The sequence below is a fragment of the Chelmon rostratus genome, chromosome 5 (genome assembly GCF_017976325.1).
Source record: "Chelmon rostratus isolate fCheRos1 chromosome 5, fCheRos1.pri, whole genome shotgun sequence".
Taxonomy (NCBI): Eukaryota; Metazoa; Chordata; class Actinopteri; order Chaetodontiformes; family Chaetodontidae; genus Chelmon; species Chelmon rostratus.
The window spans coordinates 17833404-17861398 of record NC_055662.1 but is presented as its reverse complement, the minus strand read 5'-3'; the positions used below and the strand labels follow the sequence as shown (position 1 = coordinate 17861398).

The following is a 27995-nucleotide window of genomic DNA, read 5'->3' as shown; positions in this document are numbered from 1 at the left end:
TCCCTTCTAGGTGACAGCCGGAGGCTGGAAACAGTCCTGGAGTCCATCCAGAAAAACATTCACTCCTCGTCTCACATCTTCAAACTGGCACAAGATGCGTTCAAGATCGCCACTCTGATGGACAGCCTGCCTGACATCACACTTCTCAAAGTCTCTCTGGAGCTGGGACTGCAGGTAACGCCAACGCACCCACATCGTTTGTCAAAATGGGCACCGCTGTATATTTATCGGTCCTGTTTTTAGGGGGTTGTCAGGCTGTACATTTTTATGTGTGTATAAATCAGGCCAGTAGAAGCACCATTTTAGTCTGGAGACAAGCAAGGAAGCAAACCAAACAAATTTCCATAACATCCCTTTGTTAAAAATGTTTGGTTTTATGTTCAGTATGTATGATAGTAATATTCCTCTCACATCAAGCCCCTGTAAGGCCAGAGTGTCTCTTTGAAATGGCTGTAAAAGTCTCTTTGACTGAAATTTACCCTACTAATTTTTATCTTTCTGTGACTAGATATTTGGTCATTTTTAAAGCTTAAAGCTCATTTTTAAAGCTTAAAGCTTGTCAATGAAATCTGATGTAAATGCCATAAATGTGGAGTTCTGTTGAAATCTAGAAGAAAGTGATTCTGCTGCTCAGGAAACGTATTTTTTAGAAAAAGTGTTGGTGGCGTCATCGTCTTGTAATGTGGGAACATCAGGAGGGAACAGTATTTGCACTACAGGGTGCACTCGTTCGAGTGAAATGACTCCATATTCCACGGCCATTATACGACCATGCAGAGCAATCACCAGACCTCACGACTCCCACGAGTTGTCTCCCATACCTTTACAGATCCGGCTCTGTGCGTGCTTTAACTTTCTAAAATGGAATGTCTTCTTCGAAACTGGTTTATTATGCTGGAAGAACTGATGGTCAGACTGGCTTAAAGGAACATACGTGCTGCTTCATGCATTGCATACATTCTTTGCTATATATGAGTTGATTGTGTAATTGGGTTTTGCACAGAAATTGTAAAGAAAATGTGGTGGGGAGCATTGTAAAAAACAAGCCTGCACTGCTGTAGTAAACCAAGCTTGGACGGACTACATTCCTTGCAGTGCCCCCATACGTTCCATTATTTAAGTGTTCACTTTGAAGGTTTGCTTGAGGGTTCGTCATCCTCACAGCAGCTGTGTCCCTCAGCCAGCTGCAACATACAAATGTGAAGTGAAACTGAGAGAAGGTCTGAGTGTCTTTGATGAGGGAAAAATTAGTTTAATGGTTGATAAAATCTTTGCCCTCATAGTTCTTCAGCTATACTCGAGGGACAATTTAAGTAGGTAACAAAATATTCTTCAATAGGAATGTTTAAGATGTTTCAGCTGTGCAGTTGGTTTTAAAAGATGTTGTTTTAAGTGTCTCCTCTACAACTCACCTGCCATCCCCTCCTTTTCTTTCCCATCTTCCTCAGGTGATGAGAATAACTCTGTCCACATTAAACTGGAGGAGGAGAGAGATGGTGCGCTGGTTAGTCACATGTGCCACTGAAGTGGGTAAGTGAGCCCAGCTACTTGTTTCTGTTCGATTGTTCCGAGATGCGCTTGAACTAATCGCTTAATCTTCCAGCTTTGCATTCATTCTGTCCTGTGTGTGTCTCCCAGGTGTGTATGCCCTGGACAGCATCATGCAGAGCTGGTTCACCCTCTTCACCCCCACGGAAGCCACAAGCATCGTGGCCACCACTGTCATGTCCAACAGCACTATTGTCCGCCTCCACCTGGACTGCCACCAGCAGGAGAACCTGGCTTCATCCGCCCGCACCCTCGCCCTGCAGTGTGCCATGAAGGACCCCCAGAACTGCGCCCTCTCTGCTCTCACACTCTGTGAAAAGGACCACATTGCCTTCGAGACAGCCTACCAGATTGTACTGGACGCTGCGGCGACAGGGATGAGCTACACACAGCTTTTCACTATAGCACGCTACATGGAACACCGCGGCTACCCGATGAGGGCGTATAAGCTGGCGACGTTAGCCATGGCTCATCTGAACCTTAGTTACAACCAGGACACGCACCCGGCCATCAACGACGTGCTGTGGGCCTGCGCGCTCAGCCACTCGCTGGGGAAAAACGAGCTCGCCGCCGTCATCCCCCTGGTGGTGAAGAGCGTGAAGTGCGCCACCGTGCTCTCGGACATTTTGCGGAGGTGCACGCTGACCACGCCCGGCATGGTGTCGGCGCTGCACAGTCGCAGGAACTCTGGCAAGCTGATGTCCCTGGACAAGGCGCCGCTCAGGCAGCTGCTGGACGCAACCATCGGGGCCTACATCAACACCACGCACTCGCGGCTCACACACATCAGCCCGCGCCACTACAGCGAGTTCATCGAGTTCCTGGGGAAAGCCCGGGAGACTTTCATGATGGCTCACGACGGACACATTCAGTTCACCCAGTTCATAGACAACCTGAAACAGATCTACAAGGGCAAAAAGAAACTCATGATGCTGGTGAGGGAGAGGTTTGGCTGAGGGTGAGGCTGGGGGTCGCCAAACGCTCCCCTCCCACTCTAGTACTTTTCTATTAACTTGAGTCTGCCTTTTGAACTTCTTTTGGACGTATAAAATAGACAAGTAAAAAGAGGGATGTGACTTGTAGAATGAAGCAAAAAGAGAAAGGAAAAGATGACAAAAAAATCAACAGAGCCACACGCGGTATTATTGTTCTTGCTGTTGTTATTGTTATAAACATTATTACTATTATTATTATTATTAATAATATTATTACTACTATGTGTACAGAAGTGTTTTTATTTTTCAGAAGAGAGGAAATTTGTCATGTTGTGAATGTTGTGTGTATTTCTCTACATGTGTGCGAGAGGAAAATGAAAAGTGAAATGGCTTTTTTTTTGTTTTTGTTCCTTTATTTTTATGATTTAAAGCATCTCTCTTTTTTTTTCCCTTTTTCAGTGTATATTGAGTTACATGTTGTCAAGTGGCTGAAGCCCTCCTACAATAGCGCTCATGTAAAAACAAAAAAAATACAAGAAGAAGAAAAAGAAGACAAATAAAAAGCAACGTCTCGGCATCCTCAAAGAGAAACTAAGGCTTTAAACCACACAGAGCACCTCCCTCTGTCCAGGCCCTCACCGGCGGGCGCTGGGCAGCACTGCACAGCTTAGCTCGGCTCGGCACAGCTTGGGTTAGCACTGACAGAAAGCCGCCATCAGCATTTCTTTAGACACAGCAGTAGCAGCAGCAGCAGCAGCAGCACTTGAGCAGCCATTAGTTTTCTCTGGGTCCCTGGCATTAGCTCCATTACACACAACAATGCTCTTAGCTAACTCGTGTTGTTGTTATTGTCGCAATCTTCCCCACCTCCATAATGAGTACCTGTTTTTAGACCGAGGACAGTGTGCAGGCGCTACAGTGATGGCACATTAATGATAATGAGTATTCTTGTTACACTAATGTAATGTAGCTGTGATTTTTAACAGCCTAAGTTGGACTAAATAGCGGTTATGGTTGAGTTTTCTAGCTGACGTAGATACCCAGAGGGAGACGACTACCTCATGATACGGTATTGAACCTGCTCCCTTTTCTTCCCCCCCTTGCTATCGTGATATTTCTCATCTATGATAGCTGACAGTGTTAATTAAACAGTGAGACCAAGGTTATGAGGAGATGTGGAGTCAGATTCCTGCTGAGGTGTTTCTGCGCTCGGCTCTGCTGTACGTCACTGCCCCTGGCATCGGTACTTACACCCCCACCCCCACCCCCCGCCCCCTGAAAATTGGCTCTAACACACTTGGAAGATGTGTCAGTATGTCAGTCCCCTCTCATCTCTACAGCCACCATTGTACGGTATTTCCAGACTAGGCCAGTGTCATTTCCCTCTGTGCATGTGAATCATAGAAATTAGACTTTCTACTGTTACAGTTCATTGTGTGGAACCTTCAGTAATTGTCAACCAGAACGTTCTCAGGGATTTCTCTACACAGGAAAAAAGGCGGAACAAATGAACGACTGACTACAGGAAAAAGACAAACACATGACACAACATGAGCGAGCATTTATTGTACTCTGTATATATGCCATAGTATATGTCTGAATATGGAGGATCTGAAAGTATATGTTAACTAATTTATACAGAGTATTCTATGTAATGTGAAATACTTGAAGCCGCTGTAGTTTGCTCTCTCTCTCTCTGTCTCTCTTTCTCTCTCTCTCGCTCTCCTTCTCTCTTTTGTCTACTCTTTTTTTTTCTCCTTTTGTTGAAACCAGAACATATCAGAAGGACTAGACTGACCTTGTTGGCTTTTCGGACTCACAGGGCCTAGCGTGTCCATACTTGAGACGCTGGATCCGGTCGGAAATGCAGGCTGCGATTGCGGAGAAAAAAAACATTTGTTGTTCATTCCCGCTGACTAAAGCATAGAAAGGGGATGGAGGTAGACTACGTCAGGCCACTGGTTGGTAAATGTTTGAAAATACAGGATTTCTTAAAGTACTTCATTATGCATGTAAGCGGTTGCACTAGCCTAGTTTTCCATAGGATCCTATGGGGAAAATAACTATAATGTGCTTTATACAGGAGATTATTGGAGATGAATCTGGTTTCAAAAAATGTATTATGTGTCCAGCCTTACATGCATTTAAGGACATCTCTTGGCTGAAGTCTGCCTCATTTAGCAGTAATATAACCCTTGTCAGAGAAACTTCATAGTTGTGCAACTGAAAAAGACTCACACTGATAATTATGCACAGGTCCAATCTAGCTAAGATGAAAAAAAAAAACGAGTCTCCTCGGCTCTCCCTTTCATTCACCGCAGAATTTCCAGTGTCTCCTCTGCAATGTTCAGCTGTCCTATCATTACTTGCCTTTTTACCTTCTTTACATGTCTGATTTTTTTTTCCCTTTTTCCGTGCATCTTTTTCTATCTTGCGTTCACTGAAGATAAAAGCAGCCTTTTCTCTTGCCTTGTCTTAACGCTTTAAAGTAACCAAACAGGAGATCTATCTAACAACCAAACGCGTTCTAAGAGGTGAGAGACAACCCACCTTGGTCCCAGCTTTAGTGTCCTTAATTAGTAAGTGAATGGCTGTGTAACTCATGCTTTAACAAAGCAATTCCTCACGTGTGTTTGGTGAAAAAAAATACGTTGTCCAGTGTCTCTTGTTCTCTTCAGAAACAATTTCCTCTGAGTCTTTCTAGCTGTTTTATTTTGTTTGTTTTTTTTGTTTGTTTTGTTTGTGTAGGAATCTTCTGCTCTCCCATTTTATTTATTACAATGACCCATGTATACATGCTTATGAAATTAAGATTTGATACACCGATATCAATTTATTTATGTAACTAAATCACTGTTTTATAATCTTGTTAATGAGTCAATAATTGATTTTTTTTTTTGTTTTTTGTTTTTTGTTTTAATAAAAGTTAGTTTTTTGAAATGTATATTCAAGTCCTCTGCTTTCTTTCCTTTATTTCGTGCGCCCTGACACAGGAAACGTTTTTTTTTTTTCTTGCACAGCTGCACTTTTGTCTGTCGTGCATCGTTATGGGACGCGGTCTGTGAGCTTGAAGGCGCGCGTCGGCCGGCGTATCAGCCAGCGCCGATCAGTCAGGACGGTTCAGATCTCCATCAAACAGCGGTGTCAGAAAAAGGCAGAGAGGGATCACTCTCGCTGGCAGCAGCTTTCACGCTGTCATCTCGGCCGAGCTGACGATGAATATGAAATGTATCAATTGATATTCCCATGGTCTTTGTAGCTTCTGTCAGGCAGCCAGGCTCAGCCAACCACAATAACCTGTTTACATGCGTCTAACGCTGACAGTGGTGCCACAGGATGACTAAATCAGTGTATGTAGTTTGTCAGGTGTGTGTGTGTTTGTATAGACATGTTTTTGTGTGTGTGCTCCTTCTTGTTTGCATGCCTGTGTGTGTGTGTGTGTGTTAAGGCCTTCGGGGAGCGAAAGGGAACAGGTGGTAGCTCCAGACTACAGGAGCTCCTGACAGCAGTAAGGTCCCCAGACTCCCAGCCCCTCATTAAACATTGACACAAAAACACTGCAACTGTCTATGTGTGAACAGTAATGAAGCGCAGACGGCTACAGCGGTATACACACTGCAACTTAGCACAGCACGAGCTCTCAGTCCGCGTCTGTGTGTGTGTTGTCCATCTGTGCGCGCTCATTAATGAGGCACATTTGTCCACAGAGGTGTCCACTTAGATATTGAGGAATTCGTCAGGTTTTGCAACAATAGCACCCGTCTGCTGTCAGAGGCCAGACAGAACTGTCCATTTGTTATGTGATGGATGCATGCCTGTGAGAAATTGCGGGTGTGTGTACGTCCACGCAAGTAAAGGTACACTTGTTCCTGTGTGTGCGTGCGTGCGAGACCACTTCCTGTGTGTCTGACCTGTGCTCAGGTCCCTGCTCACTTCCAGTTGGTAATGACGTCCCTTGGGTGTAGCGCGGTACAGCAGCCTCCTCCGGTCTGTCTCACTGTATACTCCTAATGACATCATGATCACACGCTGGCCCCTTTCATGCCAAAAGCCCTCTTCCTCACCGTCACCATCAAAACTCCTATCTGGAGCATTCGCTCCCTCTCTTTCACCGCCACCAGTGCACACACTCACTGCGCCAAGGCTCCACAGCACATCAAGGCCTTGCCATTTTCTTGCAGAACTGTAGCTCTATTGTTCTTTATAGTTTCACCTATAGAGAGCGTATTTTTAAGTCAAATCAAAGGTTCTGAGTTTCACACGTAAGACATAAAATATGTTGGCAGGCGAATGCTGCAAATGCAAAATGTAGTGCATCTTTTGTTTTATCTTTATGTTGAAAGAAAACTATACTATACTATACTATACAGTTCCCTGCTAGAGTCTCCTGACAACAGCTATAGGTCCTCACACAATAAAATCTATAGCGATGCACTGGAGGTATTTATCCACCGCTGTGAATTCTCCTTTCAACAATATTCTCAATGTTCCTCAAGATAAAAACAGGGGAGTGTCGTGGATAATACTATGATTTTTTTCTTTCAATAATATCAACATTATTTCTGAGAAATGCTTTTTTTCCTATAGCCCCGTTTGTGACCTCAGTGCTCCATGTGTTGCTCCATGATTTGTCCACACGGCGCTCCAAATGCAAACCTTGAAAGAGTGAAAACCTTTCTTTTTACCTGTTATCCGGCATCTTCACAGGTGTTTTTAATAATCCCACACTGAAGTTTTCACTCAGAATTTCCACAGTCGTTCAGTCGGCTGCACGGGCCGCAGGTGGGGCCAGCAGTTTGCAGTCATATTGGATTTGAAAGTGGGATGAGCACACTTTCTGGGCGCACACTAGACATCATTGTGTCGTGAAAACCCTGTGTAGGTTGATATTGCAGATGGCTCTAAATACTGCAATACCCATGAGCCTGAGCTGCCACTGCTACGGAGAAGAAACCAGCTGGGAATCAGAGCAACTTCAAAACACTTTATGATTGCTAATGGGAAGAAAACGCCACATCATAATTCATAACCAGAATTCATTCAGAACTGACCCAGAGTCTGACCTGATTGAAACTGCTAAATGTTTTAATTAGTGTCTAAACAGCATAAGCTTTAGCTTCCACTCACCATTTTCATTTGTTCTCTATCAGTGGCTGATGGCACACAACAGAAGGCACTGCATGTTTCTTACCAAAATGCTCCTTGCTGCACCCTCTTCTTCTGCAGTGGTTTAACTGTACCTGAGTGGAGAATCAGCTCAACCAGCCGTTTATCTCGACAAGCCTAATAATCGCACAACAGTAGTGTTAATACGTGTATAAATCTGAGTTTTCTTTTGCAGATTTTCTCAAAATTCAGTTAAATGGCACCACATTTGAATGAAAACCAGCAAGAGTCTATGCAGAAAATGACGACCATAACTTCTAGGACACAGGATCCTCAAAGTAACTCTTCCCTCTTCACAACTCTATAATTGCTGGTACACAGCATATTCATGAGGGTCCGGGGGTCCACAGCATATTCATGATCTTTAATTATGCTGTGGACCCAGTTTTATCCTCATTCCCTAATCACCCCTCTCTGCAAACAATAAGACTTTCAGTGATCTTTTCAGTACCCGTGGAGTCGGGCTATCCAGGAAAAGCCCACAGCCAGAACGTTTACAGTATCTGAGAATGTGGACTATGTTCTTCTAACACTACAGCTTTCTGCAAAAGGTCCAGGGCCTTTGTGGTGCATCGAGCTTGCTATCATTACAGGAGTACAAAAAAAGGATCATAGACATGTGTTCTTCAACACAGCCTGCAGCATCAGCCCGGCTACCACAGGGACTGTCTTCCTTTCCTCCTCTTCTTACAGAAGGCCGTTGGAGTTTGATCTCCTCTCTCCCCCTCCATCGGCCCCGAGGCGTCTGATTAAATGCTAATTAAAGCCGTTAGCGCTGCTATCACCGCTGCTAACTCCTCTCTCTCTGTCACAGAGATTAATGCCCCTCGTTCATCATCCCACCTCGCCCAGCCTGAGTACCTGCCCAGCTCGCAAAACCTGATCAAGTCATCAGCCCCCGAACCCCTCTCCTCCGCTCCCTCCCACTGCATGAAGATGGACGAGGGGTTTAAATTTTAATTTGAAAATTGCCCTCAATTACTTCTGCGGCGACCACTTGCCGGAGCTTCTCATGTGGTTGAGTGGAAAGGGGTTACAGCAGCGGGTCAGTGGCCGTGATGAGCGATAAGGGGACATTAATAAGAAAGGCAGAGGTTCATTTAAAAGCAGAAAGGACAGTGGGAGCAGCTTTCTCATTATTTAACTCCCCCAGCTTTATTTAAAGGACTTTATTTAAGGATACCAAGTTAATGTGTCCTCCAGGACAGACGGTTAAAGCGCCTGACAGAGTGAGAAAGTTACGGCCATAACTTACACCCTGAGCACACACTGTGGTGCCATCTTTTTTACCTCTTTTGACATTCTCGCCATTTTCAGGCAGAGCGGAACGAGCCTTGGAGGGACATAAAATGTTAGAACAAAGTTACACACATCATTTAATTTTATTCTTTCACAATTTCTGGCCCACAAATGTTTTATTGGTTCCAATATCGGTAATCATTATAAGCTATTGGAAGATATTGAGCTATGTATAACAAGTCAGCCAAATGTCATTTGAACTACCACCAGATCGGGGGAGCTCTGCCCTGAAATATGCAGCTTCTCTGCAGGGCCTCATCTGGTGTTTGTTTTATGCATATCATTTTAGCTGAACTGCCCTCATGCCTCTTGCATGATATAGTTTTTTTTCTCTTTTCCAAATACACCTTACAGCAAATAGGTTGCCGTTAGTGCTCAGTATCATTAGTTTGTGTCTCGTGGACGTCCAGCCCTGCCACCAGAATAAAATGTTGGCATGAAAGCTTCTGGAAATCGCGGATATGTTAGATTTGTACATTTCACATGTATCGTATCATTGTTTGTACAACAGGTATCAAAGTGGCGTGGTGCACGTGTATGACCTGAGTTTTTCTCACCATGAGGTGGAGGGGATGGTGGCGATCTAACGAGACCACTGCCAAGCAGAAGACTGCTGCTCCAGCCGTGTTTGTGGCAACAAAACCAGGTATTTTTTAACACGTCTGTGATGCTTAAACTAAGTATTATAAGGCAAAATATAATATTTTCCTACCTCTAACCAATTGGTTTTTGTGCATAAACCTAACCAGACCTTAACCCCAGCGCTGTCACAGCATAAAATTAAAAACTGAAACATGAAGAAACGTAAAGTTCGAATGCAAAGGACTTAAAGAACCTCAAAGTTTCAGCGTATCAGTCGTTTGCAGAAAGGTACAATCCCAACATTTATTCTGGAGATTGGGTTGGAATGTCAGCATCTTACAGGTGAGTTAGGATTTCGTTCCCAGTTGAGTTGCTGACTTCCTGGACCAGCAGATCCTGGCCAACAGTGCTGTCACCCAATGGTTTCCAACGACAGTTAACAAATATACAGAGATTTACGTACCTGCGACCTGACGGCTCCCACCCGAAAATACTTTCACTTCATGTCTCATTGTTATTGCCAACACTCTGCCGGATGTCTGTCCAAAGACTCTAAATCTGTCTGCCAGTGTTTATAATGTCACAATGAACGCTGAGAAACGGAGGAAAAACCCACTTGACTCCTTTTTTCCTCTTGTAATATGTTTCATAGACATAAAGCACACATATAACTAGACACCATGCATAAGTTGCATTTGAATTTGAGATTCTACAGTACGGCAATGGCAAAAATGCTCTGAACTTTTATCTGGACACCACAGAATTGGAATTTGAGCTGAAAATGACTTCATGCCATCCTCCACATTCTTTTAACATAGCCCTCAGAACCAAACCGAGCTCCAGATTCCAGGTAATGTGACATTTAATAGTGTCTGCAGCATGTCTGCAGGTTCTGGGCCGCACTGCAGGAATAAACAACACCATAGTCAAGGTTAGCAGGCTTCACAGTAAGAGATAGCTTTAACATTCCATCGCCGGCTGATTAAAAGCCTAAATGAGTAACAGCGTGATGTCCCACACTCACTCCATCATCCAGTCCGCTTTTTTTTTCCTTTCCGGCAGCAGCAGCCACCCCGTGCGTCCGGCGAACGGGAACAAAGAAGGGGGAAGAGAGACAGAGAGAAAGAGGGATGGAGCGACAGGAAGAGGAGAGAATGAGAGCATATATCAAGGCCGTTTTCAGTGACATTTGTGCTCTCAGTGTGGAGAGCCACTATGAATATCAATATGAACCCATGGAGAGGAAACATGGTCTTTTTTTCTTCTTCTTCTTCTCACTGGGCTATTCATGCACACAAGAAATCTATTCAAGTCAATGTAATGGCCGATCTCTGAGCCTGCCCATGGTTGTGTGAACAGTGCAGCCTCGGCTCTGCATCTTCTCCCTCCCTCTCATGAGTGTGGCCGGGCTTGTATCAGTGAACAACACTTTATGTCAAGTGCAACTGTGGCGAACACTACAATATGTAAATCAGGTTGGATTAAATGCTAGCATGAGTAGAGTTCGCCGGCACCACTCAGCAACAGCTCCCAACCCACAGTTTTCTCAGTATCATTTTTTGGTGTTTTCATACAGCCTCTCCTCTCCTCTTCCTCGTCCTTTTCCTCTGGTGCTTAGAGATATAGAGTCAAAGGGATGCAAATCTACCCACTTCCTTCCTCCCTTCCCCCATCTGCAAACACAGATAGCCCCAGGCCAGTCCCAGGCCTTTCTATATGCAGAACCAGTGACAGGAGTTACGCATCATTCTCCCCCCGTTCCCTCCCTAACAAGCAGCGAGCCTCACTCTCACTCGGCTGCATGTATGAAGCTGTGTGATTGGTTTGGTACGGTAATAACAATACGGGAATAGTGTGCAGGCTGCCTCCTTCCTTTTGCATGTGGATCTCCACCGCCTCCTCTCTCCTTCCCTTCGCTGCTCACCTTTTGTGGGTGTATGAGTGTGTGTGTGTGTGTATCCTGTATCTGTGCATGTGTGATTGTGGACTGTCGGCTCCAGGCTTATTACTTTAAGTTGTCTCCAGCCCCAGCGCTAATCCCTGTCTTCTTCAGGGAGGGATAACAATAATACAACAAGATCCAGAGGTACTAATGAAATCCTATCAGGTTCCTGAGTCTGAATGTCAGGGAGAGAGCGAGGCAGAGAGAGAGAGGAGGCTGAGAGTGTATGAGGTATTGATTGAATAGAGGCCAAAGTGAGCGAGGGGTGTGGGGGCGAGGGGGAAAAAAGGAAAGGCAAGGAAGTGTGGTCATGACGAGAGAAAATAGTTACTGAAAAGTGGGTGAATAAACAGAGCGAGCGCGGGGGTTCGAGGAGGAACATAATCAGAGAGGGAGTGTGAAAGGAGGGAGAGCGGAGAGGATTTACGCCAAAAGAAGAGATTAAGAGTGGATGCGAAAGTTGGGTTTGAGTGGAGACAGAATGTTTTCTCTTCGGTGACTGAGCATGCGGCAGCTACAACGCATCAGCTCTGACTTGAGTAGGTTTCAGACCCAGGCCAATTCTCCCTCTGCGTCTCCGCCAGACCCACCATTCGCCCCTGGGATTGAATTAGGCCTGCCCCATTATACAGTTGCCATGGGGACCCTGACACCTCCACTGACGAAGTGAGAGCCACGCAAGGCTGAGTTGCTGATCAGAATGTGTGTGTGTGTTGTGTGAGCGTACACATTCGTTTGAGTCTGTTGGTGATATGTATGCCTATTCATTCCTAAGTGTGTGCATGTGTGTGTGTGTGTGCATGTGTGTGTGTGTGTGTGCATGTGTGTGTGTGTGTATCACTCACAAGTTAGGAACAGGTTGAAATAATTGGCGCCTCTAAAAGTCTTCGGCTAATATAAACGTTTGATTTTTATTCATGAGCCATTCTCTTTTTGGATGTTGTTCTTTAGCGGATGGTCAAAGCAGCAAACATATACATGTTTCTGTCCCTGCTCTGTGAAAACCACGTATCTCCAAAACACCAACTTTTCATGAGAAAAACTACTCCGTTTTCAGCGTTGTGACAATGCATTTTTCGAGTACATCAAACAGGTTTTTAAATAGTTTATTTAGCTTGAAAAGTAGGCAATGCCACCCCAGCCTGATTACATATAAATTATAAATTATAACATCAACATTTGGAGATACAGTCAATACCAAAGCAAAACCCACAAACACCTGAACAATCACAAAGACAGAGAGACAGAGGGCAGCTGGATGGACACTTCATGGCTTTTAATGATAAAGATCATCTTTCTGACACTATTGCGGTTCCACCAAATACCATGAAGACATACAAGGGAGTCAGAGTCACCCTGTCTCACAGTATAAAAGAGGCCACCAGAGATTTTTTTCCCTTGGGGACTTTTCCCAAGAAACCGACCACTTTTGGAAACAAGGTGCAGTTGTTGTTTCCCAGTCTCTAAACCTGGGTTAATAGTCTTTTTTTCCTTCTTTTTTTGGCAGAACTTGAGCAAGAACAAACTTTTGACATATTATTGCCTTATAAAGTTTATACTACTAACATGGAGCAACATTAGCATTAATTAGGATCTGTTTTCTGGGCTACGACTACATTCTCTCTCTGCAGTGTAACATACTTATGACAGGCCCCAGTGCAAACACACACTTGTGACGCATGGACACACACAACCACAATCGCAAGGCAGACAGTGGCAATGTCACCATGGAGAGGCTCACCATGCTACTCCCATCCTGCAAAGTTTGACCCTGTCAATGCTAAGACGACGTAACTTAAGTCAACTATAATAAGAACAGTTTACTCACAATCCAAAAGGGGGAAACAGTGCCAGCAAAGTCCTGCTTGTAGCAGCTTCTGGGCTGCGCTGCAGCTGCACCGGTTTCACTGACGACATCCACGGCAATGTTTGCTCTCCCCCACCTTCTTTTAGCTCTGGTCTGGTCTTCAAAAACTCCTCAGAGAAACGTCTTTAGCTGCTAAACGCTGCTTTCTGTTGGGCAGCTTGTCTCTGTCTGTCTGCTGTCTGGTGGCAGTGGGTGTATCAGAGCATTTTTGTTAAAAGCAGCTGCCTCCTCCAGCTGCAAATGGGGTCATTGAGTGTGCTGAGAGTGAATGAAAACAGTGAAGTCACATCCTGTTAAACCAAAACAATGAGCTGAAAGACGCTGACTGCAGATTTGGGTGATCTGTTCAAGATTCAAGATTCAAGAGTTTTTAATTGTCATTGCACATGTCAATGAAATTTTCGTTGCAACCCCCATGTTAGATGGTAAGAAAGATAAGACTAGAAAGAGTGAATAAAATTAAGATAACTACAATAAAATAAAATAAACCAACATGCAATAAAAAAAAATATTCGTGAAGCAATTAAAAATATAACAGAATGAAAATATACTTAGGCAATAAAATATACTAAACAATAAACAATAAAATATGGAAGTGAAATGTGCAAACAGAATAAAATATACAAGCAGAATAAAATATAAAATATACACAGTGAAATGTACCGACAGAATAAAATATGCCAATGAAACTGAAATGTGCTGATATACTAAAATGTATATAATTATAGTATATGTGTGTACATAAAAGTCAAGTACACAGAAGGTGCAAGTACACAGAAGGTGCATCTGTGGGTTCATCACTATGAATAATCCTTTCGGCTACTCATTTGTCCCATTGTTCACATGAAAATACTGAATTCTGCAGCTGTAAGAGTCTGATTTCTGACTAATGCCAAACCCATCATCAATGTTTGCCCTCCAACCAACCAAAAATAACCAAGCCTCTGTGAGGATGAACATGTCTTCTGTGACCAAAATGAGTTTAACATTAAACAATCCCAAAATAAATGTTATTCATTTTGTTTTGTTTTTGGATCCAAAAGGTGGGGCAAAGCAAGAGTAATTTAAGTTCCTAAATTAATCTGGCATAAATTGTTTTTTCCAACCCTTTCCAAGTCCCTGTGGCATGCAGACACATTTTTCCAATTTCAGGTTGCAAATTCTAAAAACTTTCATTGCATCTAGATTTGTTCACATATTTATTTGTTTCTCTAATTTTACCTGAGCGAACTTGTCCCCTGAGAAAACCTGAGCTACAGAGATCCCATTTACCCACTTATAACACCCTCACTGCTCACACACACACACACACACACACACATTACAAACAACTGGATGGATGCTGAAAACAGATACCTTGTCAGTCTCCTCACACTGGAATTTTGTCACCAACGCAGCTCTAATGGATGGCCAGAGAAAGGATGCCACCCACAGCACCATCTGGCTAATGCCCCGTCCTCTGCTTATGAATTACGCTAAATTGTGCCCAAGAGAGAGAAGCCACATGTTCATTATGAAAGCTGCAGGGGTATTAGAGATCCCCTGAGTCGCACCAAACGAGCTGCATGTCACAGGACGGCGTGACACACAACACGGTGCCATGAAGGGGGAAAAAAAAGACACAGCCTTGTCTAGATTTAATAGGATGCATTCATCAGGCAACCTTGAGTGAGTCCTGACAGGGTTGGTTTTCCATAGTTTCAACTATGATCGACTGTTCTGTCAGAGCAGAATATGTTTGGTTAGGCTGTTAGGTAAGTCATACTGTTTCACAGGCCTTAGGAGCCACTGTAGGTTGGGTGAAATCAAGAGGAACTGCGCTGATGGATGTCACCCCCAACACCAAGTGACACCTGGACTTGAATTGAAACACGGTAGCCATTTTGTGGCAAAATGCTTACAACTGCAGCCAGTGTACCCGAAACACCATTAGGTATCTTTATCTGTGTCTAGGCCATCATGAGACCAGCCTAACAGCATCTGTCAGTCCCTGCAAAAACCCCTCTGGTACCATAAAAGACCGAGGCCCCTCAGTAAAGGAACCGAGGCTGGAGGACCCAGCGGGGACCCATAGGAAGGTATGGAGAGAAATAAAATGCTTTGCTGTATTTTTTTTTTTCTTTTTTCATCTCACCACGGTGTGTGCCATGCATCGCCATGCAGGCAGATGGGGGAGGTGGAGGTGGAAATAAAACATGCATGAGTCGCCTGCAGCCCAGGAAAATAATTACTGTCATTTAGCAGACATGTAGAGGAGAGCAGCGCAGCCCAGTCTGCCCACAGTATACCGCCACACCGCCTGCATACCGATGAACTGGAGGGAAAACGGAGAGGGAGGGACACGCTGAGTGGTAGAGAGTTGTGCGAGAGGTGGCACAATGTTTCCTTGTTTGATGGAAATAGATGCCGCCGTTTATTTTCGGCATGTTTTCATTTGTCACTCACGGCTGACAGGATCTTTACACTGCTGCAATCACAAGAAATTAAACAAAGAGGCTCCACTTTTCATCTGTCCTCTCCTCTCACAGGGGTTCCAGCACGGCTCGGTACATTACGAAGCACTGTTCTGGATCCAGTAGTGTATAAGAAGACAGGAAGTGCAGTATATTTCTCCAAAGATCAGAGAGCAGGATTTGACCTCTGTGCCTCGGCTGAGGCTAAATCATGCGCTCCCTCTCTCTCTTTAACTCTGTCACTCATCTCCTCTCTCCCTCCTCCTCCTTTTCCTCTACATCTGTCCATCTCCTTCCTTTTTCGCCTTCTTCCTCGCCTTCTTTTTGCCTGGAGTCAGACCACAGCACGAATTTATAGGAGGTGGAGGAATGCCAGTGGAGGTCAAACGCGTGAGCGGCTCCCCGTCTGCCTCCCCTATCATTCTTTATGGCTGATCTAGTGGCGGAGCCTTCATTACCCTGAATTATACGCTGCGATTATTACCTCTCCCCCTCGGCCCATGCAGGACGGCCATGGCCTTATCATCTTATCATCTTACCCAGGAGGAACGTAATGCGGGAACTCTTGATATATAGCGCAACATCTGCCTTCAACATGACTCCACTGCGGATCTTTGAACTTTACATCCTCACATCCACAGTATGTGATGTATGTGGTGTAGGGCTGCGATCACAGGCGTATTTGTGGAGAGCTAAAATGGGCTGCAGAGGCATATTGTCTGAAGGGGGGGGCGGTGGGCATTCCATAGATCTATGCAGTATCTATGCTCTAGATTTAATCAGACTTACTGATCCCTACATGATTGGAAATGATAACTTCTTCTCTCTGGCACTAAAGCAGAAACCCACCAAGGTTTTGTTCCATGGCCTGTAACTCAGCCCGAAGTTCCACCACACCTCAACTATAAAAATATCTCAATGTGATTAAAGTATTTGAATGAAAAGCCTGCATTTTGTAAAATACTTTCCTGTTGGCTCCTCGGTTGCAGCTGCTTCTACATGGCTATTTGTAGTCTTTTTTTTTCTTCTTCCCATCTGTTTTTGATGTTTGAGGGAAACCCAGCGATGGCCCAACTGCAAAGACATCTGCAAAGACTCACCCTCATTGTTCCTGATTTTTGATCTAATTGGTACAAATTATATCCTGAAATTCAGACGGTAAAAATCATCTGAGTTGGACTCACTTTGCTGTTGCTCCATGTCTCACCAACAAACCTCCATTACACATGTTTATTACCACAACTGAGGTGCCAGTGTGAAGCCTGATAATCTGGGAAATCAGCGGGGCGTTCAGATAGCAGCAAGCTTTGGCAGACTTGATATATTGTACTTTTTCACAACTCATTTTCGAGTGGGCACACTGAGAGAACCTGCACTGTATCGTGTTGTAAATATCAATGCAGGCACAGTGGGGGGTAGCAGACAAGGGCTGGATGACACATGCAATGCAGCAGGCTTCATCATCTCAGCTACAGATCAGAAATTTCTCAGGGAGTCTGCGAAAGTTTTGCACCATAGATTTCTTTCTGTCATATCAGACACCCCGAATCAATTTTCTTTGTTCAAGTCAAACCTCAATAGTAACAAATGCACACCAGGTGGAGCTGAGGGTACAGTTACATTGCTTTTTCCACCTGAAAATGTGTCATCAGCTAGTGGTGTAAGTCGTGCTCAAGACCTTTACTGGAGTTACGATTGCAGCATAATGCAGAAATACTCCACTGCATGTAAAAGTAAAAGTCAAATAAAAGTTTGGTGTTTCTAATATTTCGTCCAGAAACAACTCTCAATATAATCCAGCAGCACCAGTAAATCAACTACAGCATATCTTAATCTATAAATATGTATCAATGTGCCATGCATGAGTATGTGGTTTTGATGAAAATTGTATTAAGTTGTAACAAGTAAATACTGTTATCAAATACATGCAGTGAAACATAGATTAATTGAAATATTTAAAGGTGTACTCAAGTGAATTAGGCAAGGCAAGACCATTTTATTCATGCAGTACATTTCATAAGTGAGCTAAATGTGCCTTACATGAAAGTGTGTACAGCAACCAACAGTATGCAGCAAAAGTATTTAATAAATCCACCCACTTGAAGACAGTATGCAACCCACAGACCTAAACCTCAGACACAAACATGCACAGACACACATATAGAAACCATTAACATGAAACAAGGAAAGGTCCAGATGATCCAAACTGATGCAGCAGAGACTGATATATTCTGACTTTTAATCCTTATAACCCTCCATTAACTTTGGTTCCTACACAACCCAAAATGCAACAGGGAGCTGTTTATGTTCTGCGCTCTTGTAATTTTGTATTCAACAAGTTTGCAGGGCGAGTAATGCTTTTTCCTACAGTCACGGATTTAAACGCGTCCTCTGTGGAGTCTTGCGATTGGTTCGCTCCCTTGACGTTCCTGCCACATTAATGCTTTCATTCACAACGCAGCCATTTTCCCTGAAATGTTACCAGGTCTTGAGGTGGGAAATTGCCGGTTTGCCCAAAGAAGACATTATAGTCTACAACTGCTTACACAGGCTAAGCAGTGACAACATTTCTTACAATGCCAACATTTCATGCTTTCTACGATATCGGCACATGACAACAGTAAGGTTTAAGATCAGGGAAAGACTGTGATTTACTGTGTTCATCGTGAGCGGAATTGTCCAATATGAACTTATTTCCGCGGGACACTTGTAAAATTGGTGCATTGCCTCTTTAAGTAAAGCAAAAGTACCTCAAAATTACATTAAAGTGCATCTGCAAATGTGCTCTATCACTGATGTGTTAACTATTCTTTCTTTCAGTGGTACACTTCTTGTAGTTTACCTCCAGGGAACATGACATGAGGACTGAAAGTGAACTCACCCTCAGTCATCAGCTCCACCAATGGACACAATTACAGAACTTGTTGTGCTGTATCATGACCGAAGTGTAAGTACAGACTCAGCGGGGGGTTGTAGACAGGATTTGGATGACTGACACACACACACACACACACACACACACGGCTCCCCCCCTAGTGGGCTGCTATATCAGGCAGGCAGGCAGGGAGTCAGGGAGCAGTAACAGGGCTATTAGGACTCCCAGGGACCCTATCGATCTCCTCATTGATCCCCTCCTGCCTCGGCTAGTCCACACAACTGCGAGGGTTTATACAGCTACTACAGGGAAGAGCAGTGAACACTACAGGCAAGAGCACATGTAACACCGGAGGATGGACCTGGAAAGAGCGGTAAGAAAGCCACTTAGAAGTAGAGTCAAAAAGACACAGAGAATCAGGGTGGGAGTTAAAGTTTGAAAAGTTTCAAACCTTTCTGCCGTTCTTCTTTCTCGCCTACTTACCTCTTACTTCCTCTTTTCCCTCACTTTCCCTCCCTCCTCTCACTTCTTTTTGACCAAGTTTTAATATCACTTTTTTCTTTCACATTTGATATATCTCTTTTATCTTTAATAGCATCTCCAAAATGCTAAAACACCACGGCTGGTGTGTAAGTGAATGGTTTTACAGTATGAAGACGTTGGAGCTGAGGAGATTTATAATCTGTGACAAAATGGGGAAAAATCTCAACCACAATCCCCAGTGAAATAGAGCATCATGGTTATTGAAACCAGGCAGGCTGGAACCTTCACCCTGCCTCCAAATGGATCCCATTAAAGTTACATGTGTGACTGAGAGATGCTTTAACTCCACATGATGCACCCTCTGGACCGGCTGTGGTAGAAGAAAGTGATTGTTTTAGTTAGACGTCCTAAATCTTCCCTTATTAAATTGTTTTTACCAAGCAGTGCTGCAGGGCTCTTGCTCACTGGCCACTGGCACTGCTGAAAGAAAATAATGCAACATCGCCCCCACTGGACCTTTCAGGGTACTACTCCTGCATGACTACAAATGCTTGAACAGACCATGTATATGACATGACTTTATACACAAACTTATAATTGATATCCACCGACTCTTACCTTCCGATGTGATGACTATATATAGAGTAAAACTGTGTACTGCTGAGTGTGCAGTCTGACCCTGATGTGTATTAATGACAGAGGGGATGGCAGGTCCTCATCAGAGTCCAGCTGATTAATAACCGTCCCTTCACTCCTTCCCTCACAACTAATGGCTCTCTGTCTCACCCTGTCTATAATTATCGTTCAATAATGAGGTCGTGTGTGTGTGTGTGTGTCTGTGTGCAAGATAGAGCTTAATTGGGAGGTTTACAGCCTGCATGTGCAGTAGACTACATAATGAATTCATTAGTTCTTTACATGTGAAAAACTCCTATAGTAGTGGAATGAAGTACAAAATTGAGGTACTTTATGTGAGCATTTCACACGTTATACTTTCACTTCACTACAAGACAGACGGATATTTTGTACTTTTTGTTCAGATACATTTATTTTTCATCTTACTTTACAGATTAAGATTTTACATACTCCATGGAGTCCACCATGTTTCACCGGCATGTTTCTGCAGTAGTGACCATCCTAGGTTCTCCTGCATGCTTGGAAAAGGAGGGATGAGGCGAGGGGTATTCACAGTCCTGGCATCAGCACCATATACAGCACAAGCAAGACTATGACAGCATTCAACTCAGGGCGCATTTTATTCTACTCTCACGTATCTATTACTTAATATTGCCCAACATCCACTGAAATATTTTTATTTATACTGTATACAACGACCCGAAACCTGGAAGACAACTCAGAAAATAATAGGACTAATATGATTGTGGCCTACTTACGACACGTCGGTGGCTCAGGCTGGAACTAATGCAGTTGTTGCGTTTCCCAGATGAATGGAATCTCCTCAGTAAACGGTGTTTCCATTCTGTCTTGCTTTTCTTGGTCACGTCCTTCTCAAAAGTAAGTTGAATCAAGTAAGCTTTCCAGGGTTGTGGCATGCTTCTTCGGTGCTCAGTGAACACATTTTTTCAAAGTGGGAAAAGAGTTCTCTCATCCTTTTACTGTAAACATTAAATCCAATGATGCATGAGCCCTAAACTGTCTACAAGGGAAAAGTCTGCAGCATCTCAAGTACTCAAGCCAGTGTCTGTTTTGGCACCATGCACTGGCAAAAGTGTGTTTCTGCCCAGAGAGGAGCTGAGCTGGAAAACTATCCTGGAGAACCTGTTTGAGTTTATCCACCCCAGGGTCATCTGGAATATATTGCTTAGTTCTACCAGATGAGGGTTCGGAGATGGACTGCTAACAGATGCACAACTTCCATCCCGTTCTGAGGTAGCTGCCGGTGCTGATAACCGCTACCAAGGTCCCGTTGGTGGTGGTGGTGGTGGTGGCGGAGGAGATGGGTGAGGAGATGGTGGGAGAGATGCTGCAATACTAGTTCTCATTTCATGACTGGAATCTACAAAGATGCAAGCAGCAGCTGATTCTTGTAGTGTGGCTGTTGAGTGACCATCCTCATTAGGTGAGCTGGTCTTTTTTTAGTGTTGTGAGATTCACACACAAACCCACACTCACTTCATTGGGACTGGGAAGGGGGATTGATGCAAAATTTCTAATATTTGGACAAATTCTTTTTTCAGCATTTTTTTTATAAAGTCAACAATAGAGAGGGGACAAAAAAATTGTCCCTGACTGGATCACTGGGGATCACTGGTGGACTCAGGAAACACTGGTCTGCCTCAGGGTGACCTGTGTGTTTTTATTGCAGAGGTGTAGTAGTTACAATTTAAATCTGAGTCACATAATAAAACAATTGTAATCTTTTGCATTTTGCCACCACTGCTGGGGACAGCTTGGCACCAAGGCCACCAGGGCGTACCCACAGCTGGACTAATTATTGACCAAAACTACAAATAGGTGGGGCTGAAAACGTGAGTGGAGAAACATAACTAATGCACATGCTTCCATGCAGGGCATGAAGAGTCACTGAACGGTTTGATGAGTATGAAAACTGTGTAAATCATATGCTACGGCCTTCAAAGTTACCAGATCTCCAGACCTGACAAGGAGAATGTAATGCAAATGTAGTGATTTTGTTTTGTTTCCTTTATTTCATCACTGATCTGCAGCTGCATGGCTGGACATGTGGTAAGTGAGAAATGTTTACTTGTCGTTTGGGTGAAGCAGCCCTTTAAGTTTTTTCAGGGAAGTTAACTGAACATGTGAAAAACAGTCACTGTTTTTTTGCAGCTACTGTGCAGAGCTGCTGTAAAACTCCAGTAATACCAGAGATAGTGTCAACTAATCTGTTAATGATAGAGACCCTCATAATGAGACTGCTGGGGTTTTTTCCCCCCTCACTTTTCAGCAGTGTGCCAAACAGGTGCTTATCAGATCACCAACAGCTCCCTCCAAAGGCCCCAAACACACAGCCACATACAGTGATTCTGCACAAATAAAACAAGCCTCCAGAGGAACGGAGGAAAAACACTTTGAAATAGCGTTTCTAAGCTACAGTGGCTCTGTTACTGTATAATGACACAGACGGTGAAATCCCCATGAGCAATAATGCATTCCCAGATGAAGATTAAACCACAGCACAGGTGAACACTTGCCTTTGATTATTTGCTGACTACCTGCTGTATACATGCAGCACATTGCTGTGTCATTCTCCTGATCTTAGGTGTTTAATTTCTCTCACAGGTCAGCTCATTCGTGCCAGATAATGACACTAAAACTCAAAACTGTACAATCTTCAGGGACGTGTTGCTTACATGCTGTTTAAAGTGTTTAAAGTACTGCAGTTTGCCATCTCGCAGGGACTGCATCAGACTGCTGAATGTGTAGATCAGCCACATTTGGAATCTGCTGAACAATTATGATTGCCACTATTAACACTCATTTCTTGGTAATTCCTGCCTATTAAGAAGCTGCTGCTGTTTCTGACGTGGGCATCAGACACAGGGGTGTGTTAATCTGTCGGAAAACATCGCCGTGGTGCAATATCTAGATGCTAGCCAAGCCGAGCTCAGGGGATTCTCCACACTCCACACTGATAAGACAGATAAGGTTGATAAAACCATTACGCTCTCAGAGTGCCAATAACGGCTCTGATGACTGTTGCTGCATTCAAAACAAGACTTGTTGAGGAGGTGTGGATAGGTTACATTTATAATAACATCCAAAAATAGCCTACTGTGCCATTCACAATGAAGTGTCATTAAATGATGTCAGTAAACACAGAACAAGGTGCACAGTAGAGGTGAAGGACAGAATGGAAAGAGCACATAAGTAATGCATGCCACACAGCAGAACATAATGCAATCTTTCTTACCTTTACATTTAAATTACAGAAAAATTTTACCTTTGCTTGTTCCGAGATTATTTATGTGGTATCATCTCTACAAAGCTTAATATATTCATACATTTAGAGAGGAATTGTACAAACGTTCTGATTTGTCTGATATGTTCCAATAAAATCAAAGCACATGAACAAGCTTAAAGCTGTTTTGTCGCTTTAAAAAAATCCAAGAAAATACCTGATTCATGTGCACATAAACCTTCAGTGAAGAGGATCATATATAAAAGATCTAGAAAAGATTAACAGAGGTTTTTATGTCACAAGGAAGTCATATTTTCACTGCAAAGGATATTTGAACATCACAGCTTGTTAAAAGCATCAAGGCCAAAGTACATGCAGAGCATTTAAGGGTATAATTTATTGGATAGGACTTACGTAATCTCATATTTCAGAGGAAAGATAAGAAGAAAAAGGTTCCATAGAAAATCACAGAAAAAAAACACATGCACAGCATTACACAAAAGTAAACTACAATTATTATATAGACAATTAAGAGTACTTCACCAGTTTAATGCTGTGCATTCATCTTCTAAAATCTTTTTTTTTTTTTTGATAAATATAACTGCATGAGTGACCATGATAAAGCTGAAATCTTTTTAAGTCTTATCTAAATCTAAAGCTATACCTTTTTAATTCCAAACTGTGTTAAGTTTGCATGTTTGTGCACTATCATGCTGTGCACATGTGAACCAATTCACAGGCCTGTGAACACAGGTTTATGGAGCATCTTGTGACTTCTGCACTGTGCTGTGTCAGAGAAACGTGTTGTGTAATACCTCAACATTTGATCAGCACGGACTGTCTCACACTGGAGGCTCACTGCCAGCTGTGCAGCTGGTCGAGATGACTTTTTGTGAGAAGGAGTCCAGTGTGTTTGTATTAATAATATAAAAAAGAATCAAAGATTACTGAAGAATACTGTTCGGCTGTAAAATGCTCAGGAGCTGTTGGTTAATTTGTAAAACTGCCTGTTTCAGTGCCGCAACCTGGTGATCAGTTTGGACTAGAGTTGGGAAAATTTTAAACCTATCAACATAGTTTAAGGGCTCCAAAATCGAAATTATTTCCCTCCTTTCACCATTTTCTTCAGTATTACAGGTAAACAGTTATATGTATAAAAAACAGTAGATATAGGCAAATTTAAGAATAACTTTAGTGACCATGGTGCAGCGTTAAATGTGGTTAGATGCTAAACTGAACAGGTATTTGATCAGGCTTGAATATTTTTTAAATTAATTTATGAGACTGACACAACATAGATTAAACGCAGCACACGCAAGAATTTATTTGTCAGATATCACAAAAAATAATCACAAGTATGACATGACTGTATTACTGTATACTTCTTGCATCAAGATTTAGAAATTAGACCTTGTTGTTGTCTGACTGTAAACTAGTCATGATTTCAAACCTTTTTCAGCACTCTGGTTCTCAAAAAGGAACATGTTGAAACAAAATCAAATAAAGCAGAATAAATATGATAAATTTCATTTACTAAAAAAGGTTCTAGCATTACTGTTGAATTAGACTGCCGTCATTCTTAAGATGTTACACTGAAATAGTGGTAATAGCAGCAGTATCAGTCTTATTGTATATACAGTGTATTTTGTACAAAATATCAATTAACATCATGTTCAGAGTCACAGTATCTTTACCTGCGATAAGTGAGTGCACTGTGTATGGAACAATACACTTTAACTACCACTGAACTAAAATTAAAGGCCATTTTTAGATAGACCTCTCTATTGTCTATTGTCATGTTTCTGTCTTGTCAGCTATCAGCCCAAAGTATTGTCTCTGACTGTGTTTTTGTTGTTACGTGATCTCTCTTTTCTTTCTGTCCAGAGATTAATTCTGTGTTAATATACAACCAAGAGGGCAGGAACATCCCAGTCGCCTCCCCTTTCACCTGCAGAGGCAAAGACTCACACACCTTCAACTGCAGCTACATCTGTTGGCGCTCAAACTGAGAAACTTTATTTATGTTTAGGCAAGTCTAAAACTGTCCCAGAACAGGCACTAAAGAGATCAAACCGCTAGACTCCTTAAAAACCTCCTGCCTGACACTGGTGTCATCAAGACTTGTGAAGGTGCTTCTCTACATCAGAGGACAGCAAAATAAAGAAAAAGGCAACTGGAAACTCAAATAAAGAAGCAGCAAGTGAGTTAAATGATGATGAATGTGACGAAGAAGCTGTGGTCCATGGCCCGTATGATCCTGCCTGGTGTGGGATTTGCGCTGACCTGCACCGGGGTCTACTTGGTGTCTCTGTGGAAAGATGACGGGAACACGTGGAGGGTGATCCCTGCCTACGTCATGATTATGTTCGGCTTCGTGGTTGCGCTTATCGGAGTCTTTTGGACCATCTGCCACAGCGTGAGGAGCAAGACACACCAGAGAGGAAGACACGAGCAACACGTCCATGTCTACTCTATAGAAAGGTGAGACCACCTGTGACCACAGATACACTTTAAAAAGAGAAACCATAAGAATAGTGGAAAACCTGCCTTGATTTGTATTGAAACAGTGAATTACACAGCACCTCTGCAAGCCTCACAGGGATCATTGTAACTACATAAAGAATGTTTGGGAATGTATGCACTATCCTACTTTTTAGGTGAGTTTTTAACAGGCCAACAGATTTTGAGTGATGAGCATTGCAGTGGTCAACTAAACTATTAAAACAAAACAAATGTCCCCAACGCATATTATGTCTTTTCCTCTGCAGACCGAGCTCCTTCCCTCCATCGTACGAAGAGTCCCAGGGCAGCCAGCTGCGTCCTGATACAGCCCCTGAGTACGTGGTTGTGGCTGACGGGGTGGATGTGGTGCTGAGCCTCGCTCCTCCTCTGTACAGCCGGGACGGCTCGGAGGCTCCAGACTGCTCGTGGAGCTGGGAGCAGCCTCCCCGGTACAGTCAAGTCGAGCGCCCTCCTCAGGAGAGGGAGGCCTCGTCCGGACACTGAAGGAGACTTTTTTCTGCCTAACTGGCTGAGAGGGAAGGGATGAATGGAGGAAAATGGGAGGTATCCAATGATGATTCCAATGATGCACCACAGGGACATGTGACATCACCTTTGTGCCATCAGTCTACACCCAGCATTAAACCTCTGAACTGTAGTGTGCTGACCCTGTGTTAACAGGCCCGTGTAAGCCCAGACGCCTTTAAAGAGGTAAAACCTGTCAGGTTTAACTGTTTTGCGTTGACGTTGCTCTAATGGTTTAGCCTCCGCCTTCCTAAAGCAAGGATGAGCTGCACTTTTCAGCTGCAAAACTGCTCGGTGTTGCGACAACTAACTGCGGACAGAATTGATCCAGTTGGATCCAAGAACAGCACTTAGTGCACTTTTACTTGCACAGTAGCTCCAGTTTGCACACTGTTCAAATCAAACACTCCTGCATGTTTCCAAGCATAATACAACAGGAGTGAATGACACTACCCCTGTTCTAGGGAAATTTGTGTTATGGAATAAAAATGTCATGTCATTATCCTGCAGTGCTTCTGTTCACAATGTTTATTTCTCAATATATAGCCAACGCTTGGTAGACTTGTTTTGTATTGTAAATCATGACAATGTCTTTTCACACTGCTCAAAAGTCTTTAAGAGTAAATCCTCTTACCAGGCAGCCCGATGTAATTTAAAAGTCAGCTGAATCAACACTCCGAAGTGTATTTTCTAGACCACTGAGTCGACTATATTTATGAGCTCTGTTGATTGTGCTACAAAAATAATGAAACTAAATTACACAAAATCAAGTGAGTAATGTGAAGTAAATGAAGTGAGAAGGAGACAACGTGCAACAAATATTTCCTGTCGGACTTGAACCGGGACAGCATCTCAGCCACCACAACAAGTTAGGTGCTTTTTTGTTTGATTTTTATACACAGGTTGAAAACCTGTTTCATTAGGGAAATTTGGCCAAGGTGGCAGTATGAAAAGTTGTAGAGAACACAAGACAAAATCAGATAATGGATAAAAAAAAATACCAGAGAAGGATCAAATTAGAATTCATCAATTTAAATTCATTATACAGACTACAGACATTTTGAAGCCTTTCTTCCCAGCCTCTGTCCATCCATTAGAGACAGACAACAGTTAAATGTTTTGTGATCCAATCTAATGACTTCAATGTGGACTTTGTGAAATACATTTGCACTTTATATGCTAAAATATTAACCCAACATTTTTGTTTTTATTTTTTAGGAGTTGAAATTAAAGCTCAAAGACTTTTTCTACGCACAAATTCAAATTTTGTTCACAATTTATTTATCTCTCCTTGAGGCAGTCAATCCAGCTGACACTTGTGGCACATCAAGATGCTGATTAAACAGCATGATTGCTGCACAGTCGGGCCTTGGGCTAGTCACAATAAAAGGCCACTCTAGAACGTGCAGTTTTATCACACAATAACGCAAATTCTGCAAGTTTTGAGGGAGTGTGCACTTGGCATGCTGACTGCAGGAATGTTCACCAGCTGATGCAAAAAACCCATATCTGTAGCCCGAGTGATGTGAAATCCATAGCTCAGTGCCTAATAAATGTTTTTATCAAGATAAAACTGCTGCACATTCCAGAGTGGCCTTTTATTGTGACCAGCCCAAGGCACACCTGTGCAGCAATCAGGCTGTTTAATCAGCATCTTGATACGCCTCACCTGTCAGGTGGATGATTTATCTTGGCAAAGGAGAACTGCTGACTAACGTGGATGTGACCAGATTTGTGCACAACATTTGAGAGAAATAAGCTTTTTGTGCACATAGAGACAAATCTTTTATTTTAACTCATGAAAAATGGGAGCAAAAACAGATGTATTGTCTTAATTGTTCAGTTGAATAATGGAAATCTGCTCTGAATGGCTTTGAGAAGTTCACAACAATGAAGATACTGCTGGAGCAACAATGTCCTGCAACTTTGCAGCTTGTT

The 27995-nt window shown here is 43.1% G+C and overlaps 2 protein-coding genes across 2 annotated transcripts in view; both read left to right on the top strand.

Moving 5' to 3' along the window:
* The window catches only part of LOC121606361 (zinc finger SWIM domain-containing protein 6), a 45361-nt gene extending 39934 nt beyond the window's left edge, over window positions 1-5427 (top strand). The window contains exons 12-14 of the mRNA XM_041936629.1: window positions 11-174; window positions 1449-1530; window positions 1639-5427. Of these exons, the coding sequence (XP_041792563.1) occupies window positions 11-174; window positions 1449-1530; window positions 1639-2504 (1112 nt within the window). The 3' untranslated portion in view covers window positions 2505-5427. The remainder of the gene's footprint in view (window positions 1-10; window positions 175-1448; window positions 1531-1638) is intronic.
* A 19818-nt stretch (window positions 5428-25245) lies between these two features.
* LOC121606227 (transmembrane protein 252-like) lies at window positions 25246-26036 on the top strand. Its single transcript, XM_041936423.1, has 2 exons — window positions 25246-25511; window positions 25799-26036. The coding sequence occupies exons 1-2, from the start codon at window positions 25246-25248 to the stop codon at window positions 26034-26036; spliced, it is 504 nt and encodes a 167-aa protein (XP_041792357.1).
* Window positions 26037-27995: the final 1959 nt, after the last annotated feature.